The sequence below is a fragment of the Cryphonectria parasitica genome (assembly GCF_011745365.1).
Source record: "Cryphonectria parasitica EP155 unplaced genomic scaffold M406scaffold_6, whole genome shotgun sequence".
NCBI lineage: Eukaryota > Fungi > Ascomycota > Sordariomycetes > Diaporthales > Cryphonectriaceae > Cryphonectria > Cryphonectria parasitica.
This window is the reverse complement of record NW_024468914.1, coordinates 2,860,487-2,879,174: the sequence shown is the minus strand read 5'-3', so window position 1 is coordinate 2,879,174 and position 18,688 is coordinate 2,860,487. Positions and strand designations below refer to the sequence as shown.

Below are 18,688 nucleotides of genomic sequence, written 5' to 3'. Positions count from 1 at the left end.
CCTTCTCTTTCTCTTTCTTTCTCCGCCTGTTTTCCGATCCAGAGGGGGAAAGGTGAATTTGTTATGTGTAGTCTGTGGGTTATTGTAGTACCTGCGGTTTGTTTTTCATCTGTTGAACCATCCCCCGAATGGCTAAAACGTCAAGCACAATCACTATATTTCTCAGGTACATATCATCATAGAACTAGGAGAACTAGCAAATACCATAGTAGCAGTAACCTGTACACCGGCAACGCTACCGAAGGAGCATGATTGGTAGCACAAGGAGGAAGGGGTGGGGACTGATGAAAGGTGGGTGCGCGGGCATCCCAGAGTTACACCATTACATGATCGGCCAGCGAAACAGCTTCCGTCACAGGAGTAGGCTCGGCAAAGACCAGCACTACATCGACACAGATCTTGAGCAGCGGGCCTAGCACAACCAGGATCACACGCTCAGCCTTTCCGGCCTGGATCTGGAACTCGGCGCTTTCACCGTCATCATGAAATTGGGTTGGTTGGCTGGTTCGCGATCCCCTCTCCAGCGGCAGATCAAGCGCGCTCGGAGTTGTCAGGTCCTGCAGCTGTTTCGTAAGGGCGCCGGCGACTAAACGTGCCAGATGACCGCCACCAACTCCTATCGGTCATGTTCCTGGTTCTAATTGATTTGCTTGTGATCTTCTGCCGCCTACCCGAGTGAACCCTGCACTTAGGAAAGAATGTCGAGTGCAGCAGACCCTCTCCGACGGTGCGGCGAGGTGGGATCAACCTCGCCAATGAAGATCAGGACTCCACGACCCGGTCTCGCCACCCTGGACCGCATCCAAGAAGTCAACATACAGTACCAGCATGATCTTCGTATTCTTGTTCTTCTTCATCATCACCCGGCATTGAACGGCTGACTGATCATCTCTGGATCATGTGGACCCGGCATCACCTCCTCTGGCAACTCGAATCATTGTTCATGGACGACTACTGAGCAGACGGAAACGCACACATCCTCGTGGTCCCTTCTTGGCAAAACAGCCAGGCGGGGACTCTCGTCGTTTTTTCTTCTTCTTCTCTGCTTAATTCCTGTCTCTTCTCTCTCTCCTGTACATATGTTTTTATAAGAACCCGCTGCCGTCTGGTTTCTTCCAAACGCGACCCAGCGCTTCGGGAATTTTCTCTCGTAGGCAGCCTTGGGCTGAGCCTTTCAAGAGAGACGAATGGGGCATCAAGAGTGATGACCAGTATTTGTTGTGGGGATGACTGTAGCCATCTGTCATAGGGTGTATAGTATATGGACAGTATTGTCTTGACATGGACGTCGAGCAGTGAATTTTACCTCTCCCATGTCAAAAATCCTTCATGATTGTTTTTTCTTTCTTTCTTGACGGCGCACTTGAGCATCATTGCTGTGGGCTTGTGAGATTGTGTGTGAGTACTGTAGGCTGAAGACGGCCGAGCACCACCCACGAGGCTATAGACCCTGAGGGTAGTACTCATCAATGGAAAGTGAAGTGATCGGGGGCGGGGCTCCACTGGTAGGGTGCGAGGGTGGTAGCCACACTGCGACGAGGCGAAACGTCGATCAAAATCGCGGAGAGCTTTCTTCCCCACCTTGGTAGAGTCAACGGGCATCAGAAAGGGCAAGTCCCGAGAACCGCTTCGGAATGTGAGATTTTTGGCATTTAGAGAAGAAAGTTGTGTCAGCAGAGGAGGAGAGAAAGAGGCGTTGATTGAAGGCACTTTACCTACTATGACCTATGCTGGTGATGCGATGAGATCCCAGCCTTTCACTGGAGAGGTTGTACTGCATCTTCACCTTCCTTTTGACCCAGGCTCATCTTCCCTCCTTTCCCTCCCTCCTTCTTTCCTCTCTTCTTTCCTTCTCTTCGTCTCACCTTCATCCTTGCGATCCCTTCCTCCGATCTTCCTCCCTACATTCGGTGCCAATCTAATATACTTATTCCGTACAGTCCAGACTCGTCATTGGTGCAAAGAGAAATACACGAACGCAGTTGGCTGATCGAAGGATCCCGAAGGATCCCCCCCCCCTTCCCCCCGAGCTCGGGGCAAACCGGTGGAAGCAGGTACTGGCCTTTAGGCTTAAGCCTAGGCCTAGACTTGCGCTGTGCGTGACTCTTTTAGTGCTAGGCTACTCTGTACAGAGAAGAAATACAGACGACCCGCATCTTCCGGCGGAGCTCCACCCATAAGCTATTCGTTCCCACTGCCCACTGGCGCTGCCCTTTCTGCCCCCCAGCGAGATTTTGTCGCCGATATTGTCTCCGTCAGGGTTTTCAACCTCGTTCGTCTTGGCCCGCCTGACTCTTTAACTATAACCCCAATCCCAATCCCACAACCACAACATTCACACCCTCAGTCGCAGAACCCGACAACGTCTCATCCCCTCGCAACGCAGAGATTGACCGCCACCCTCATTTTCCTACCCCTGGTTTTTCGGTGTTGTTTTCCCTGACCAACCACAGCAGACGTATCATCGCTTGCGCTATCCTCATCAGCCTGCTTTTCCTGCAGCCCGAGAAAAGCCATCGAGCTGAACCAAGGCAACGCCTCCAACAATCATGGCTACTTCCCCTATAGAACGTCGCACTGGCGTCAAGAGGCCTCGTATGTTATTTCCTCAATTCCCTGGATCCTGCTTGCATTCCACCGGGCCCTTTCCCCCCTGCCCTCCCAAACATCTTTCCTGAGTCCTGCTCTCTGCGGGTTGTACGATCTCAATTGCAGTTACTGGTACCTGAACCGGCAATAGCGGGCCTTGTCTATGCAGGACCATGGAGAAAAAATACAGAGAGAAGAAAAGAGGTGTGGGCGGGGAATAAACAAGCATGAAGATGGCTGGATTGGCTCGGAGTCGGACACGCTGTGCTGTCGGTTGTGGGTGCACAATTAAGTCACCGAGCGGACTGAGACATGATCACAGGCAGGCCTTGACTCTCTGTGTCTTTGCCTCTCTGTTCCGCCCTGGCTATGATGTTGCACCGATCATGTCAACAACCTCTTTGTGTCTGGCCTATCTCCCTGACCTCGATCTTCTCTGCCCCCCATCTATCTCCCTTCCTCCCTCCCACCGGCATCACTATTGAACATCTTATCCCCGCCAATCCCTTTCTCCTCTCTCACAGTCCTCATTTTATGATCTCCCTGGCCTAACTTTGAGTGTGCTTTTCTTCGATGATGACAGGAACTCAGTCGCTACCGCCCCCCGAGCTTCCTCAGCTCGTCGCCGAGCAGCATGCCTCCATTCCGGTCACCGACAAGGACTCGAAGCGCCTGATCGTTGTCCTGTCCCACGCCAGCCTCGAGACCTACAAGTCCTCTCACACCCGTACAGGTCACATGGGCGTCCAGCGTGAGGAGAAGTACTCACTGCTCAATAGCGACGAGCACATAGGGATCATGCGCAAGATGAATAGGGACATCAGCGAGGCGAGACCTGACATCACTCATCAGGTTCGGCCCCCCCTCAACCCCTTCTCCCCCCTCCCTTCTCCCCCCTTGCGCCACTATTCCGACGAACGCACACGAGAGCCTTAGCCCGTCTCAACACGAGTTTAATTCCCTCGCCCTTTGGTCTGGTCTGCATCCAACATGCTGATCATCGCTGACTGACCTGGTTGGCTTGTGTCCAGTGTCTCCTCACCCTCCTTGATTCGCCCATCAACAAGGCCGGTAGATTACAGATCTACATCTCCACCGCCAAGGGCGTTCTGATCGAGGTCTCCCCCTCCGTGCGCATTCCCCGCACCTTCAAGCGCTTTGCCGGTCTCATGGTCCAGCTTCTCCACCGTCTGTCCATCAAGTCAACAAACTCCCAGGAGAAGCTCCTCCGCGTCATCAACAACCCGATCACCGACCACCTTCCTCCAAAGTGTCGCAAGGTCACCCTCAGCTTCGAAGCCCCCCTCGTACGCGTACGTAGCTACATCGATCAGCTTGACAAGGACGAGAGCATATGTGTATTTGTGGGCGCAATGGCTAAGGGCCCTGACAACTTCGCCGACCCTTATGTCGACGAGAAGATTTCCATCAGCAACTTCAGCCTTTCGGCCAGCGTCGCATGCAGCAAGTTCTGTCATGCCGCCGAGGATGCTTGGGATGTCCTCTAGTCACCGCGCTATTCCCTTGACTACTTCCGATCATGGTCTTTCTCGGTGATATCCTGGGGAGGCGACCATGAGGGAAAGGGTTACGGCAGAGCGTGTGGAGGTTGGAGATGGCACGACCTTACACGACACTAATAAGAAGCGTCTTACAGAGAGGAGGGGAGGTGCGGTGGGGTGGAAGGGAAAGGGAACAGTTTTCGGTGCCGCTATGCTGTGATGGCTATACAACATGAGCCATGATCAGCGAGCCTGCACTTTCCGTTTGGGTCGTCTGTGTTTACACTGTCGCTGTTTTTCCAACTAAAACAATTGGGTGTTCAACAACGGATCCAAGAGCATATCCAAATGCTCGGTTCGACCACTTCAACTTGGTCAACCACTCCTCTCTTGTGCTTTGTCAAGCCTTGGCTTGATGAGGACCCCCTGTTCAGCTGAGCTCTTGACCTAATAGGCACACTAGCATGCAGGTTGGGCTTACACCCGTTGATGTGCTTTTCTCTCTCTCTCTCTCTCTCTCTCTTTGCTGCCGCAGGCAAGTGCTTGACGTGGCTCCTATCGCCGATACGAGGATCGGTTGGGGTGACCGGCCCTCGTGCTCAGTCCGGATGGATAGATCGTCATGAGTCCGTCCGTAGTGAATTAATTGCGGCCAAGTGGACCAGTGTGAGAGGAACAGCGCTGGACTCGGATGATTCAGGCAGCACGAGTAATATGGGTATTGCGACCAATCGAATTCAATGTCCACACACACTCACACACGCATACACGCACACACACGCATACATTCCAGTATACCTGTGAACAAAATTGGATTGGGCCTCCACTGACCAGCCTAACGGCCTCACAACAACAAAGAACAGAGTCAGCGGGGGGAGCTGAAGGTTCGATCGATACTTGGCGCGCAGTGCTACGAATTTTGGTTAGTGGTGTGAACTTGCCGCATTGGCGGATCCAGACTATCCGGCCGTTTCGCATCACTAGCAGTACAGGCAGACGTGACTATCATGAAAGGAGCAGGAGACTATCAGGTGTCAATTTACTAAGTACATTTCCAGAGCCTGATCCTGCGGTTGTGTGGCGCAGGGGCCTACTAACTTGGCTCGCTTGGTACCTTGGGCACGGTACACCTTGTCCAGTCAGGCAGCCAATGCTGCTCCGAAGGTACAGCACTAGCTCTCATGTAGGTCATCGAAACTTGAGGCTCCTGAAAGCCGTCACATCGGCCTTTTCGCACGCCCTGGAATGAAGATGTCCCATTTGCCAAGAACCTCCCGAACGACGACGGACTCATTAGGAAACGTTGAATGAGGAGCCTGAAAAATTTATGAGTGGCTGTTCTGAGCTCAGGCATCGGCAGGCTGGTTTGTTGCATTCTCTGATTATCACTTTCTATGCTTACTCCTGCATAATCATTTTTTGGCAACACTTCCCCCGTCTGCGCCGTCAATCAGTAGTATATGATTCCCTCGTCTGCTACGCCGTCGGATCGAAGCATGATGGTGCACTACTTGCTCTTGATACTGTACTTACTATGGCAAACTGCGATCCTTTGATCGTCACAGCCTCGACCAGCCCTTTTTAACCCCTTGCACCGCAGGTGGAGATCCCAGACGGGTCAGGCTGTCTTGATGCCCAGTAGGATGTCATTCGCGATCGTGACTGACTACCTGCTGCAGAGGTGGGCTGGCGAGCCACGTCAAAGCTGGCGATTGGACCAATGGGCCGGGGTGTTTGTGAACTCTCTCCCTCACCAGGAGCACCCCACAGACTACCATAGTACTGTGCAGGATGTACAGTAGGAATCGGTGGGTTACTATGGACCACAGGCGACCCCGCCACCGGAATGGTCGGTGCGAAAAGGTATCCTCTCTCTCTTTGTTCCAATTTGTCGGCATGCAGTTGACCCCTGATGTGCAGCACACCCGCTGGCGGCAAACCGCATACCAAGTCGTTTTGTGAGTGGATGTCACAGTTCCCTTCCCTACCCTCCTTTACCCCTCCCACCCTGCACCATAACTGTCGTGTCACGTCCTGGCATAGCGTTCCGTTGCCTTCCCCCAGGATAGTGTTACTTTGTTACGCTACCACATGCCCTCCATCTTTTTGAGTGCAAAGTCCAAGGCTGCGAAGTGCACAAGCACAGACACAAATCCACATTATTTTTCTTATACCGCGTGCCTGCATTTATAGCATCCCTTCCGCCGGGTTGTGTCACACGACTTCCCAATGTTGCCCTTTGTCGAAGTGAGCCATCTCCCTTCTTCTGCGTCCTTCTACTCGGCCATTACACAGCCGTTGGGCCTGCAATACATATCTGCAGTTGATCCTGTCTCATCAGCTGTCGTACCGGGGACACACTCCCTCACGTACGGCCTGAACACATCGCCCCCAACACCCGTGTTCGAGCTGCGCCACGTGAGGCCCACCGCCGAAAGACCGCTCAGGCTATCACGCCTTGTTTTTTCTGCAAGCTCGCCAAGCGTCGCCAGGCGATTCCAGGCTGCGGTACAAAGATTCCACGAAGCGGACGGCAGAGCATCACCACCCTACTCCTCCTCTCCTGATTGTGAGACGTCTTGGTTGACGGACGACTGGAGGCTGTCAGTCACGACCACGGGGTCGGATATGGACGGTAACACAATGGACGTTGTCTACATTCCCCCTCCACAGTATCCAGAGAGCTTCTCCGGGTCGACCTTTCGAAAAACGAACTCCACAGAGGGCGAGATCAATCGGATCATGAGCTGGAACTACGATGTAGCCAAGTCAGACATGTCACCTCGCACGCCTTTTGATCCGCCCAATGGTGCTGCCTCGCCACCGTCGCTGTCGGCACGTCTGAACCGTTACTCCGATGACGATATGTCTCCCGTCATCCGACGCACGGTCACGAGAACGACCGTGTACGGGCCGGTCGAGCCAGCGCCATCACCGCGGCAGAACTCCAGTGGATCCCTGACTGCTGGAGCCGTCGTTGGGCTGCTGGGTCTCACGGCGGCCAGCGCTGCCATCGGTGCCGGCGTCGCCTATGGTGTGATGAAGGACCGGACGAGGCAGGATCTTGAACCTCCCATGTTCCAGCGCAGGTCAACCGAGCCTCTTGGTGGCCCTCGCGGTCGAGACCTGGGGTACGAGCGAGGCGAGAGGCAATACCTGTCGTCGTCTGTTGCGGACCGTCGTCCCCCGCCGACCCTCTTATCGAGGCCTCCCAGGGATGCAGACAGCGGGTACGATGACGGCCGCAGCCGCCACTCGTCCTCACGCTTCAGGCCCTCGGGCGGCGCCAGTACTCGCACCCGCAGCGAGGTGTCCTCGGGCCGGAAGCCTCTCTTGTTGACAGACGTCGAGCACCGCAGCCCTACCGGCAGTTCCAGGCACAGCGCCAGGACCAGCGAGATGGAGGGGCTGGTTGCCGCTCCTGCCGACTACCGGAGCCATGCCGGCGGCTCGCGCCACACGTCCGCCAGGTCCATGCACGGCGCGGCTGCACCGTCGATTCGACGCAGCAGCACTTACGATGCAGCGGCCGATGCGGACAGGGACACCTATGTGTCGACCCGGAGCCACCGCACGACAAGCACCGTCCGAGGGCCCCCTCGGCCCACAGTACAGACGGAGCTGACCTCTCTCGTGTCAAGACCCAAGGCTGCGAGCCGGGTGTCAGGAGGGACCGGCCTGCGAAGGGGCGACAGCTACGTCTCTACGCGCGACGCCGCGGCGGCAGCGCCACTACCACCGCCGTCTGTCAGCCGCGCAGCGAGTTATGTCTCGGCAAAGAGGGTTCCGTTGCCGGCGAGTGGGGTAGGAAGCAGCAGAGGCGAGTATGAGGATGATGTGTGCAGTATTGCGCCTAGTGATAGTATCAGTTGTATTGGGAGTCGAAAGGGCTCGAGAGTTCATTGCTGATCCTCTTCCCTTGGGTCAGCCATGGGGTAGGCCTTTTCTCTCTTTGTGGCCTTGGGACTTGGGACGATCGTCTTATTTTTCCCATTCTTTTTCACTCCTCTTTCCTTTTCCCTTCATCTTTTTTTTTCTCCCTTTCCTTCTTCATGGTTGTTTCTTCCATCATTTGAGTCCCATTATTATCCGTAGAACAGCAGGAATGACTAACACGACAGTAACAACAACCTGGATGCACTTCTTTTGGAAGTAGCAGTTGTGTGGACTTGCCCGTGACAGAGCAATCTGAAACGGCGGGCAGCATTTTCCTTGTTTTTTTCTTCTCTTTACCTTTGGTTATCTTCGTCTTGTTCTTCGTGAGGGCCAGGACTGCACAAATGCATTGCAAGCGAGATCAGGAATGGCGCCCAGAGAATCTCATAACTGTTACCTCGCATAATGAATGAATTGATGATCACTCCAGTGCTGCATGCGCGTGTCTTGGGTGCGTGTCTTGGGTGAATGGACGGACCATTGTATGGGCGCAGGCATCCAACCTGCGACGACAGGTGACGAGTATGGAGGAATATTAGCTACCGTACTGTAGCTTCACCTAGCGCGGGTAGTGGTTGTTAACTCCAAGTGCCCCTCAAATGCCGTCATCTACACTGCAAATCTGGAGCTCCGATAGTCGGCCGAATCAGTACAGCAATTCGCCGTTAGTTCTTCACTACAACTAATTTCTCGCTCTGACGCTGGAGCCTGAGCTCGGCGCGGCGATGATCGCCTCTCGGATGTTTTTTCTTCTTCTTTTTTTTTATTTCTTATCCGAGCAGATTGAATCCACTATCTCTCTCTCTCTCTCTCACACACACTCAATCAAAATCAGACAGGGGGGAGCATCCGTGAGCATTTATAGTGTTAGTATACTGTTGTACATCCTCACTTATCTTCATTCATCCTTGCCCTGTTCTCGTCTACTACCCTCTTGCGACAAATACCAAAGTACACGACTTTTCACACACACACACACACACACACACACAGACCGTTGGACATCCTCGTCAAATTGCTGGCTGGCTTGGTCCTCGCCTCGTGGGTTCTAGTGTTCGTCCTCCTCTCCAACGGTTCGGCCTGCTTGGGCCACCGGTTCCAGGTCTGGTGTCAAAGTTTCGATATCGCTCTTTACTCTCTCAAGAGTTCCGTCGGCAACAAGTTAGTTAGAGGTCATTTCATTCATCGTAAACCTCTTGCGAGAATGCCACACATAAAATTAGGGGAATCTATTCCTCCAGACACAGCTCATGTAAGTCCGTTCCTCGAATGCCCGCTTTGGTGCCATACTATGTCGCCGACACACATATCTTAACCGTACTCTGTAGGCTGTGAGTGTCTCGTTACCGACATGGAGATCCAATGTCGCCTATGAGGAGGGAGAATCGTGGGTGTTGGACAGCATGGTCACTGGGTATCCTCGATTCTACATCCACAAGAGCATAGCAGCTCTTGCTCAGGTCATCGCCCAGGACTTTGGTCAGCCAGGACAGAAGGCCATGCTGTTCCCCAGCAGGACGGCTGCGCAGCGGTGCCAGGCTTTCATCAAGGCCAAGGCCCCAGCTTCTGCGCAGGACAATCTCGGCTCGGTCCACTTGGTCCTTGACAGCTCCAATCCGGCTGCCACGCCCCTGCGGCCCATTCACCCGACAGTGTCTGCAGTATTGTTCCTACCCGAGGCCTTCAGCTATGCGAAACAGTACTGGCAGCACAGCGGCGATGGCATCTCTAGCAGACGCGCCGAGTTCTGCCACGGTCTGCTCGCGCAGGGTCTGCTTGTGCCGGCTGGTTCACCTAAGGCAGCGCCCGTGCGACAGCTGCCGCCTTGCAAGGGCCCAAGACGCTACCAGAAACCTATGTCTGTCGACGATCTGGCCTCCACGGCGCCGGCGAGAAACAGCCAGCAGCCAGACGCCAGCGGGCCTGACTCCGAGGAGTCCTCTCGCTTCGTCGAGGAGCGGTTCGGCAGGAACCTGGATATCTCCCTCGTTGAGCGGGCCAAGACGGCTATCAGGAGGCGCATCGCCGGTACACTGACGAGCGATGTCGACGTCGGAGAAGAGCCCCTCCCCCAGGCCGAGCCCAGCAACAGGGGCGTCCAGGGCCTCACGGAGCACGACATCTACATCTACCCGATGGGCATGAATGCCATCTTCAACACCCACCGTCTCCTCCTGAGCGCCCGTGGCAGCATGAAGAGCGTTGAGTTCGGCTTCCCCTACGTCGATACGCTCAAGATCCTTCAAAAATTCGGCCCCGGCTGCGTCTTCTACGGTCATGCTTCCGAAGAGGACCTGGACGATCTCGAGCAAAGGCTGCGGTCGGGCGAGCGGTTCCTGTGCCTCTTTTGCGAGTTCCCTGGCAACCCAGTGCTCACCTGCCCCAACCTGCGGCGCATCCGCGCCCTGGCCGACGAGTACGACTTCGCCGTCGTCGTCGACGAGACCATCGGCACGTTTGCCAACATCAACGTCCTGCAGTACGCGGACGTCGTCGTGAGCAGCCTGACCAAGATCTTTTCGGGCGACTGCAACGTCATGGGCGGAGCGGCCGTCCTGAACCCCAAGAGTAGGTACTATGCCATGCTGAAGGAGGCAGCCGCCCATGAGTACGAGGATACATACTGGGCCGAGGACGCCATCTTCCTCGAGCGTAACAGCCGCGACTTTGCCACGAGGATCGACCGCATCAACACCAACGCAGAGGCCATCTGCGAGGTGCTCCTGTCGAATCCCATGGTCAAGAGGGTTCACTACCCCAAGCACAACGAAGAGTCCAGGGCACACTATGACGCGTGCAAGGTGCCCGGTGGCGGGTACGGCGGCCTGCTGTCCGTCGTGTTTCATCGCAAGGCGGATGCTATGGTCTTCTATGACAATATTGCCACGGCCAAGGGGCCGAGCCTGGGTACCAACTTCACCATCACCTCGCCCTACGTGGTGTTGGCACACTATGCGGAGCTGGACTGGGTTGCCAGCCTCGGGGTGGACCCGGATCTGCTCAGGATCAGTGTCGGTCTCGAGGAGACGGATGAGTTGGTGTCGGTTTTTAAGAGCGCCCTGCTGGCGGCTGAACAGGCCTCAGAGAAGTCTGGCCCCTAAAAAGGAGATTGTTGATTCGTCTTGCGGCGAATATTTCTTTGGCGACTAATATCTAGAACAAGACAAATAAAGTCACACCTAATTGGCATCTGGATCATTGTTGTGACAGTAGTTTACAGAACCAAATACGCAAGATGTGGTGATATGCTGCAGGAATTTCTTCGCATTAGGGAAACGAGACATCGGGCTGTTGGATTAATTAATTGATTGAAGAATAACGCAGCTGCATGCATGCTCTATACTGCATGCTTGGGTATCAACATATTTGAAAGGAGGAAGAAGAAGGGGAAAAAACAACAAAAAAGGTCGAGTTACATGACGAGGCAGGAGGAATGCTTGTACTGGTCACCAAAGATTTCCATGCCCCTCTCTATCTCGTTGGCCTTCTGCTTCTCGTCCGTCTCCTTGCGGAAGTACTGCCTCATAAATCTTTCCAAATTCTTGTCGATGTTTGCTGCGTCATCGTTAGCATAAGCCCATTTCTGAGAAAGAAGAAACAGAATATCTGCACGTTGTTGGGTGCTCACATAGGTCGGCGTCCATAACCACCTCTTCACGGCAGAGGGGACAGCTCTTCTTGTTCTCGCGCTGCATCTTGATGACACACCGGACACAGAAGAGGTGCGAGCACTTGAGGCGCACGGGATACCACGCTATCGAGAAGCAGATGGGACAGTCGTAGTCCTCAGCCCTGGGAACCACCGAGACCACCTCCTGCGAGAGCTGCGCGCACAGTTTCTTAGCCACGTTGCCAGCGAGGAACCTCTGCGACCGGACGGCGGAGCGGAACGAGACGGATGCCCCCAGGCTTGTCCGCTTGTCGAATTTCTTGAGGATCTTGGTGATGGCCGTCTTATTGAGCTCCTGAAACTTGAGGTTCTGGAGCAGCGTGGCGTTAAGCTGCAGGAACCTGGTGTAGGCCCGCCTACTGGAGGGCATCTTGAACTTGTCCAGCAGACCCCGCTCCTGCACCTCCTTCTGGAACCAGACCAGCTGCTGCACAGCCTTTGCGCTGGATCTAGAGCCGTGGTCCAGCTCGTGCGAGGAGAAGAACACCTGCGCGTTGACGTAGAGGTCGAAGATCTCGCGCCAGCGGTTCAGGTCGGATTTCGAAAGCGCCTTGGGTGGCCGGACCACGGTGGACACCTCATCGCCTAGGGACTTGATGTCCGTCTCCATAGACCTCTCTTCCTGCTGCAGAAGGGTATCTAGGCTATCTACATCGGTCTGGAGAATGTTGAAGAACTCGCCGTCGAATACCAGCGGCACCTCGATCCGCTCCAGCTCCTCGGGGGAGAAGGGTCCAGGATCAGGCCTTGTCGCACTGAGGGCGGGCGAGCAGGGCTGTCTGCCAGAGAGCCGCTGCAGGAAAGCGCGGGAGGCGGGTGATAAGGCAGCATCGATCACCTGGCCATGTTGCAGGTGAACGAAGACAGAGAGACGCGGTCTCAGCGACTGGGAGGAGGCGTGGTCCAGATTGTAGCGGGCAAGAGGGATGGGCTCGCCGTCGGGGCTGAGAGTCTGCTCGGCCAGTAATTGCTGGAGGGTGTCCCTGTCGAGACCGAGGCCCTCGAGCTCTCGCTGCACCTTCTTGAGACATTTCTTGAGCTGGGAGTAAGGAATGGCGGCGGCGAGCCAGTGGTCGGGGAAGCCCTCTCGGTCGAGGACCTCCTTGAACTCGTGGGCGAACTTCATGGCGGCAGACCATGCGATCCAGAAATCGTGCGGCGTGGGCGTTCAGCAGTTGTGTGAGCGTCTACGGATGCTCGCCCCCTTTTGGGGGGGGGGGGTGGGTCGAGACCTGTAGCCTTGAGAGCCTGGGTCCAGGCGAGAACGATGGCGGCTCACCAGCACGGAAAGAAAGTAGAGACGAGATGATCTGGCTGCTGGAAATACATGTCGGCCAGAGAGAGGCGGCGACAGAGTCGTGCACTGCGGCTGCTTAGGGCAAAACCGAGAGCGGAGGAAGAGAGTTCATCAGTCGTCAGTGGCACGTGAGCAGGGCAAAGACAAAAAGAACAGCTGCCCAAGGTGAACGTTCTCGTAGTCCAGATATAGCGAAGCGAAGGTGAGGAGTTTCCAAACAGACAGACCACGTGGGCGCTATATTATGATCTATTGCTGGGAGATGGTTGACTGGATTAAGGACTGAGTCAGTCCGGTTTCGCCTGTTTCGCCGCCAACTTCACGATGATGGGGGACGGCAAAGACGGCCAGAGAAGGCAAGGACCAACTACTAAAGACAAGTCGAGAAGCGCCTCGAATTTTTGTGAGCCACTTAAGTGCACCATACTGAGTAGCGCCTAGGACGATGTACTAGTCCGGTGGTAGAGAGAAGAGGCTGGGGCTAGTCCGGAAGCGTGCAAGCAGCCGAGAAGAGATGGGTACTCCAGATGTACCACTCCCTGCATGTTACATAACGCATGAGGTGTGCTGCTGTGAGTGGTAGTGAAAAATGCTATAGTACATAGCATACAACATGTATAGTAATACTATGCAACCATGATACTACTGCGGTTACTTGAAGGCGCACACGCACGCACACACACACACACACACACACACACACACACACACACACACACAGATATATAAATATAATATAATCATAAACAAGGAACAAAAATTACAGAGAAAGTCATGATCCTAATGAGAAAGCCAAAACATGTATCTTCTCACTTTTGCTTGGTGCTTCCCACTCCGCCTTCCAGAGCCTAGCCTCTTAAGTCTCGTACATTACCTAGTACTCAACACCCTGTCACAAGCTCAGCGGGAGATCTTGCCGCTTGTCGCGTGCCCCACACGTTCCCCAATTCTTGAGTTCATCTTTCTTCCTTTCCCAGAAACTACGCCCTGGAGGGGCCCTTTAGAGACAACACGCCGATAGCCTACGGGGTACACAGACTCCTACATACCAGAGCGAACCTCTTGAGGGTTTGTGTCTGACGATGGGTGCCCAGCAATCTTCTCAAGAAGGTGCTGGCACCACCGCCGACGACCCCGCCCTCTTGACCCGGAAGACTTGCTACTACGAGGTGCTGGGTGTCGATCGTGATGCCGAGGACGCAGAGATCCGGAAGGCCTACAAGAAGAAGGCCCTCGAGTTACATCCTGACCGCAACTACAATGATGAGGACAACGCCACCAGGAAGTTTGCCGAAGTCCAGACCGCCTACGAGGTCCTCGCCGACCCCCAGGAGCGCGCCTGGTACGACTCCCACCGCGATGCCATCCTCCGCGGCGACGCCGACCATGACGACGATGGCGGGCCCCAGACGCACTACAACGTCCGCCTCACCACCACGGACGAGATTATGAACCTTATCGGCCGCTTTAACTCCCGCGTCTCCTTCAATGACAGCCCCACGGGCTTCTTCGGCATCCTCGACATCACCTTCGGCCAGCTCGCCACCGAGGAGACCGCAGCCTGCGAATGGGATGGCCAGGATCCCGTCGAGTACCCGCCCTTCGGCTCTGCCGGCGACGACCACGATTCCGTCGCCAGGCCCTTCTATGCCGCATGGTCCAACTTTTCTACCAAAAAATCCTTTAGCTGGAAGGACAAGTGGCGGCTGTCCGACGCCCCGGACCGCCGCGTGCGGAGGGCCATGGAGAAAGAGAACAAGAAGATGCGAGATGACGCGGTCCGCGACTTCAACGACGCCGTGCGGTCCCTGGTCGCCTTCGTCAAGAAGCGGGATCCGAGATACATCCCCAACACACAGTCCGAAGCCGAGCGCCAGAAAATCCTGCGCGACAGCGCCGCCACACAGGCCGCCCGCGCGCGTGCTGCCAACCAGGAGAAGATGCGGGACAAGGAGTTCGTGGTGGCAGACTGGGCGCAGTCGAGGGGCGAGGAGGCAGAGTATAATGATGAGTTCGCGACGAGCAGCGAAGAGAGCGAGGTCGAGCAGTTCGAGTGTGTCGTCTGTAGTAAAGTCTTCAAGAGCGAGAAGCAGTACGAGGTGCATGAGAAGAGCAAGAAGCACGTCAAGGCCGTCCAACAGCTGCGCAGACAAATGAAAAAGGAGGGTCACGATCTGGATCTAGATATAGAGGAGCCTACCGAAGGTGCACATCAGCCAGCGGCTGGCGCAGAGTTCCCGGAAACCATGGACGAGATCCGAGAAAACGAGACGAACCCAGCCCCACGACCTTCACCACCACCGAGGGAATCCAACCAACCCTCCGACGAGGAAGACGACACCGCAGGGACATCCTCAGAGGACACTTTAGATGACGAATACGCGCCGAGAGATATCGTCGAGGGCCGCCTCACCTCTGATCTCGGAGCGGATTCCTTGCAAGATGACGGGGAGGAGGATGCGGGGGAGAGCCGGCTGGTGTCAAAATTGACAGAAGCGACGCTAGAAGACGATGGACAGACTGCGTCAAAGAAGGTTGGCAAGGCAAAAGCGAAGAGAGCCAAAAAGGCGGCCACTCAGGCCCAGGAGGACACAGTACGTACTAGCATTTATGGAATCGACCCGAGGCGGCTAGAGACTGACGTGGCGCCGCAGAACAAGTGCAACGTCTGCGATGAGGTGTTTGGTTCCCGAACACAGCTTTTCAAGCACATCAAGGACGAGGACCATGCGCAGCTGAAGTCACAGCCGGCAAGGCAGACTGGCAAAAAGGGTAAGAAGTCCAAGAGATGATTTCCAATTACTTGGTACCGGCGGCCTTTACAGACAGCCATCGTCAACGACATCTTCAAGAGCGGAGGGTGCCACTCTCAATGTGAGATAACCACCGTCATCCCTCGCAGTGCCCACCGGACAAGTAAGGCTGCGTCTCTGCTAGCAGTATTGTACTCAAGCTATTTGCACCACCTTTGCCGCCAGGAACGCCTCGCCTCACCACGCCTCAAGACCCAGATTGACTTACACAAAACTTTACCAAACGCCTATGCATTGATGTGCGCCACCAGAACATGACATCCCAACAAATCGAAGGGCCAGAATTCCAGCATCTCAATCGTCCAGCACCGTATCTTCATCATCGCTCAGCGTCTCAACCTCATCAATAGCCGCTTCCCTCTCGGCGGGCATGCCGCGTGCCGGATCATGGTCGGCGACGTTGATGATGGTCTTGCCTTGCACATATTTGACAGAGTCCTTCCACATGTCCCAGTCATCCTCGTCTTTTATGAGAAACCCGATCAACATGCTGGGGTCCATGTCACGCACGTGTAGTCGGCGCAGCCGTCGCGTGTGGCACGTGTTGATGTCATCACTCGTGTACTGATCAACGTCCTCATGGAACGGTAGCGCCGGCCGTGTGCAGTGTGGGTCGAGGTAAAAGAGGTAGGACCCAGGCTCGTAGGCATCGCCGGAACGTTGCGCGCCGATGAAATAATGTGAGGCTGACGGGCGGCCACTGCGTCAATATCGATGTTAGTAAAAGGATACGTTAAGAGCTGGAGGGAGGGTGAAGACAAAGGATAGATAGGTGCCCACCCAGCTATTCCCACAGACTGTGGCATCTGCAAGGTAGCAGTCAGAGCCTCCCAATAGACCTGATTAATCTTATCAATGCCCAGTCGTGTGCCCACAAGTATCAGTGTTGGATGGAATGTCTCGCCGTCCGGTTTAGCGACGGCCATGAAGCTGTCTTCGTACACATCAGGAAGATCTCCGGTCGAATAGACACGCAGTGATGACTCGTTCGAATTGGCTAGAGCTCTGCACAAAGTATCAGTATCGTGTGGCCAATCCTTGGTGTGGTAACGGGACTCACTGTATACACCGAGCTGTCGCCGAAGGACCAAACCACTCTCCTGGAAACTTCCCGCAAGCCACCGCGCCGTGCCTCACAAAATTGTGCAAGGAATAGGGAGCTCGAGGATCGTCTGCGAAACGGGCAAGAATCTCACGTTCTTGTCGAGCGGCCTTGCCTCGGCGCCAGTCTAACAGCATGCATGTCAGTAACTGCCAAACAAGCATGTCTAGGAAGGGGTAGTACGGAGAGACACATACCACGACCCAGCTGGCATATTACAAGAGTGTTGGCCAAGAGACTCTGACCAGACCGTATCATGCACCCCCAGCCAGTGTCGGAGGAGAAACCTCCTTGGTCGGCAAGGGTCCTGAGGCGCATCGCAAACGAGAGAGCGGCAGACGCTCGCGGATCATTGGACTTGGAAATAGGCTCGAATTCGGAACGGTAGGTCATCCAGACGCGGGATTCAAAATCATCAAGGAAAGCTATGGGCCAGCCAGCATCCTCTAAAAGCTCGTCATATGCCAAGGACGACGAGAAGCTGCTTGATGAGGACTCGGGAGGAGTAGTAGGGACGGCTTTCAAAGGGTACGGTAGGGTTGTGGTGGAGGGGGTGGTCGGCAGGGTTGCACGGACAGTAGATGAAGCGTCCTGGTCGGGACGGTCCACGGTAGTAGGTTCGTTGGTGTACGAGCAGCCCAGACACCATACGGGCCTGTTAAGAGAGCGGTCGTTGGTAGGCTCCGGGTCCCAGAGCATGTTGAGGAGGCGGCGGCCGTAACGGCTCATCTCGGCGGCACCGGCCATGGCCGTGTCGACGGCCTGCTGCGTTCTCTGGGACACGTCGGCCATGTTGTAGCCGAGATGGAAAGATGAAGAGGAGCAGGAGAGAGTGAAAGGACGTCAGACGGCGACGAGCGTCCAAGGTCCGCCAGAGGCCCCGTCTGCTGCACGCCAGGCTGAGCTCGTGCTGGTCAGGTTGGCTGAGCAGGCGTCAACAGGGCGACAGTCTTGAGCATCGAGCAAGCAAATTGTCGATGGAGTCAGAGCTGACGGCACGAACTGAGAAGCTGGCGACCGCTGGGAGGTAGGGCAGAGAGGAAGAAGAGGGGGAGGGCTGGAGGAAGAAGAGGGGGAGGGCTGGAGGGGGAAGCGCCAGCCTAGATCACAAGCTACATGCCCTCGAGGCACAAGCATGGATCAGCAGAGAGCGAGGGCAGCCCGCACATTCGAGGCTATGTAGCCTTGAGACTGGACTATAAGTTGGAAATACGGAAAGAGCAGCCTTTCTTGGATGGGCTAGGAAATAATAAACACGTAGAACAACTTATGGCTAGAGGAAAGATGCGATGGGAAGACAGACGGATAGGCGGCGTGGTGAATACCGAGGAGGATGACGGTGACGGACCATATCGTTATCTATCAGGAGGACGGCCCCATACCAATGTACTCTTACTACTGCAGTAGTATTACTTATGTACTAAAGTACGATAAGTAGTAGGTAGCGGTACACCCTTTGAATACCAGCATATGTCACCCGGCGGGTCCAGGCGCCACCCAGAACACAACCCCTCAGGCTCAGCTGGCTCCTGCCCGCCGCCTGTTAGTGACCAACCCCTGCTCTGCAAGGGCCCCCTAACATGGTTGCCATTGTACAGTACCTATTCAGAGCACTATGGTACGGACAGCCATCAAGCACCTGGCATGTCACAAGTCCCAAAGTACTCAGGGAATCAACAATCAGAATATTCAAGGAATGGAAGCAACAAGGTAGTTTCCTTCTCTAGCCTTGTAGGGGAAGAGCAGCACCACCTACATAGTATCAATTCTCCAGAATGA

At 55.2% G+C, this 18,688-nt stretch overlaps 8 protein-coding genes across 8 annotated transcripts; 6 read left to right on the top strand and 2 right to left on the bottom strand.

The window, feature by feature from the left end:
- Window positions 1-2,381: 2,381 nt before the first annotated feature.
- Window positions 2,382-2,764, top strand: M406DRAFT_347233 (uncharacterized protein; the record flags this gene model as incomplete). The annotated part of the gene is made up of 1 exon (XM_040922267.1): window positions 2,382-2,764. A coding segment is annotated over one exon (187 nt), but the record flags the coding sequence as incomplete, so codon positions are not given.
- Window positions 2,765-3,165: 401 nt separating this feature from the next.
- Window positions 3,166-4,097, top strand: M406DRAFT_332183 (Nep1-domain-containing protein; the record flags this gene model as incomplete). The annotated part of the gene is made up of 2 exons (XM_040920722.1): window positions 3,166-3,441; window positions 3,621-4,097. 2 exons carry the CDS (start codon window positions 3,166-3,168, stop codon window positions 4,095-4,097), a joined length of 753 nt encoding a protein of 250 aa, XP_040774693.1.
- A 316-nt stretch (window positions 4,098-4,413) lies between these two features.
- On the top strand, window positions 4,414-5,135 carry M406DRAFT_323288 (uncharacterized protein). Its single transcript, XM_040919757.1, has one exon. The coding sequence runs from the start codon at window positions 4,556-4,558 to the stop codon at window positions 4,715-4,717; it is 162 nt and encodes a 53-aa protein (XP_040774692.1). The 5' UTR covers window positions 4,414-4,555; the 3' UTR covers window positions 4,718-5,135.
- A 1,185-nt stretch (window positions 5,136-6,320) lies between these two features.
- On the top strand, window positions 6,321-8,436 carry M406DRAFT_352456 (uncharacterized protein; the record flags this gene model as incomplete). Its single annotated transcript, XM_040922692.1, has 2 exons — window positions 6,321-7,700; window positions 7,733-8,436. 2 exons carry the CDS (start codon window positions 6,321-6,323, stop codon window positions 7,919-7,921), a joined length of 1,569 nt encoding a protein of 522 aa, XP_040774691.1. The 3' UTR covers window positions 7,922-8,436.
- Window positions 8,437-9,231: 795 nt separating this feature from the next.
- On the top strand, window positions 9,232-11,497 carry M406DRAFT_293366 (PLP-dependent transferase; the record flags this gene model as incomplete). Its single annotated transcript, XM_040919080.1, has 2 exons — window positions 9,232-9,308; window positions 9,364-11,497. The coding sequence occupies 2 exons, from the start codon at window positions 9,232-9,234 to the stop codon at window positions 11,126-11,128; spliced, it is 1,842 nt and encodes a 613-aa protein (XP_040774690.1). The 3' UTR covers window positions 11,129-11,497.
- M406DRAFT_332180 (uncharacterized protein) lies at window positions 11,440-12,823 on the bottom strand (the record flags this gene model as incomplete). Its single annotated transcript, XM_040920721.1, has 2 exons — window positions 11,440-11,582; window positions 11,656-12,823. 2 exons carry the CDS (start codon window positions 12,821-12,823, stop codon window positions 11,440-11,442), a joined length of 1,311 nt encoding a protein of 436 aa, XP_040774689.1.
- A 1,253-nt stretch (window positions 12,824-14,076) lies between these two features.
- On the top strand, window positions 14,077-15,786 carry M406DRAFT_262766 (DnaJ-domain-containing protein; the record flags this gene model as incomplete). The annotated part of the gene is made up of 2 exons (XM_040917535.1): window positions 14,077-15,588; window positions 15,649-15,786. The coding sequence occupies 2 exons, from the start codon at window positions 14,077-14,079 to the stop codon at window positions 15,784-15,786; spliced, it is 1,650 nt and encodes a 549-aa protein (XP_040774688.1).
- M406DRAFT_104411 (uncharacterized protein) lies at window positions 15,777-17,701 on the bottom strand (the record flags this gene model as incomplete). The annotated part of the gene is made up of 4 exons (XM_040915099.1): window positions 15,777-16,507; window positions 16,588-16,812; window positions 16,868-17,036; window positions 17,107-17,701. The coding sequence occupies 4 exons, from the start codon at window positions 17,699-17,701 to the stop codon at window positions 16,102-16,104; spliced, it is 1,395 nt and encodes a 464-aa protein (XP_040775013.1). The 3' UTR covers window positions 15,777-16,101.
- Between the last annotated feature and the right edge of the window lie 987 nt (window positions 17,702-18,688).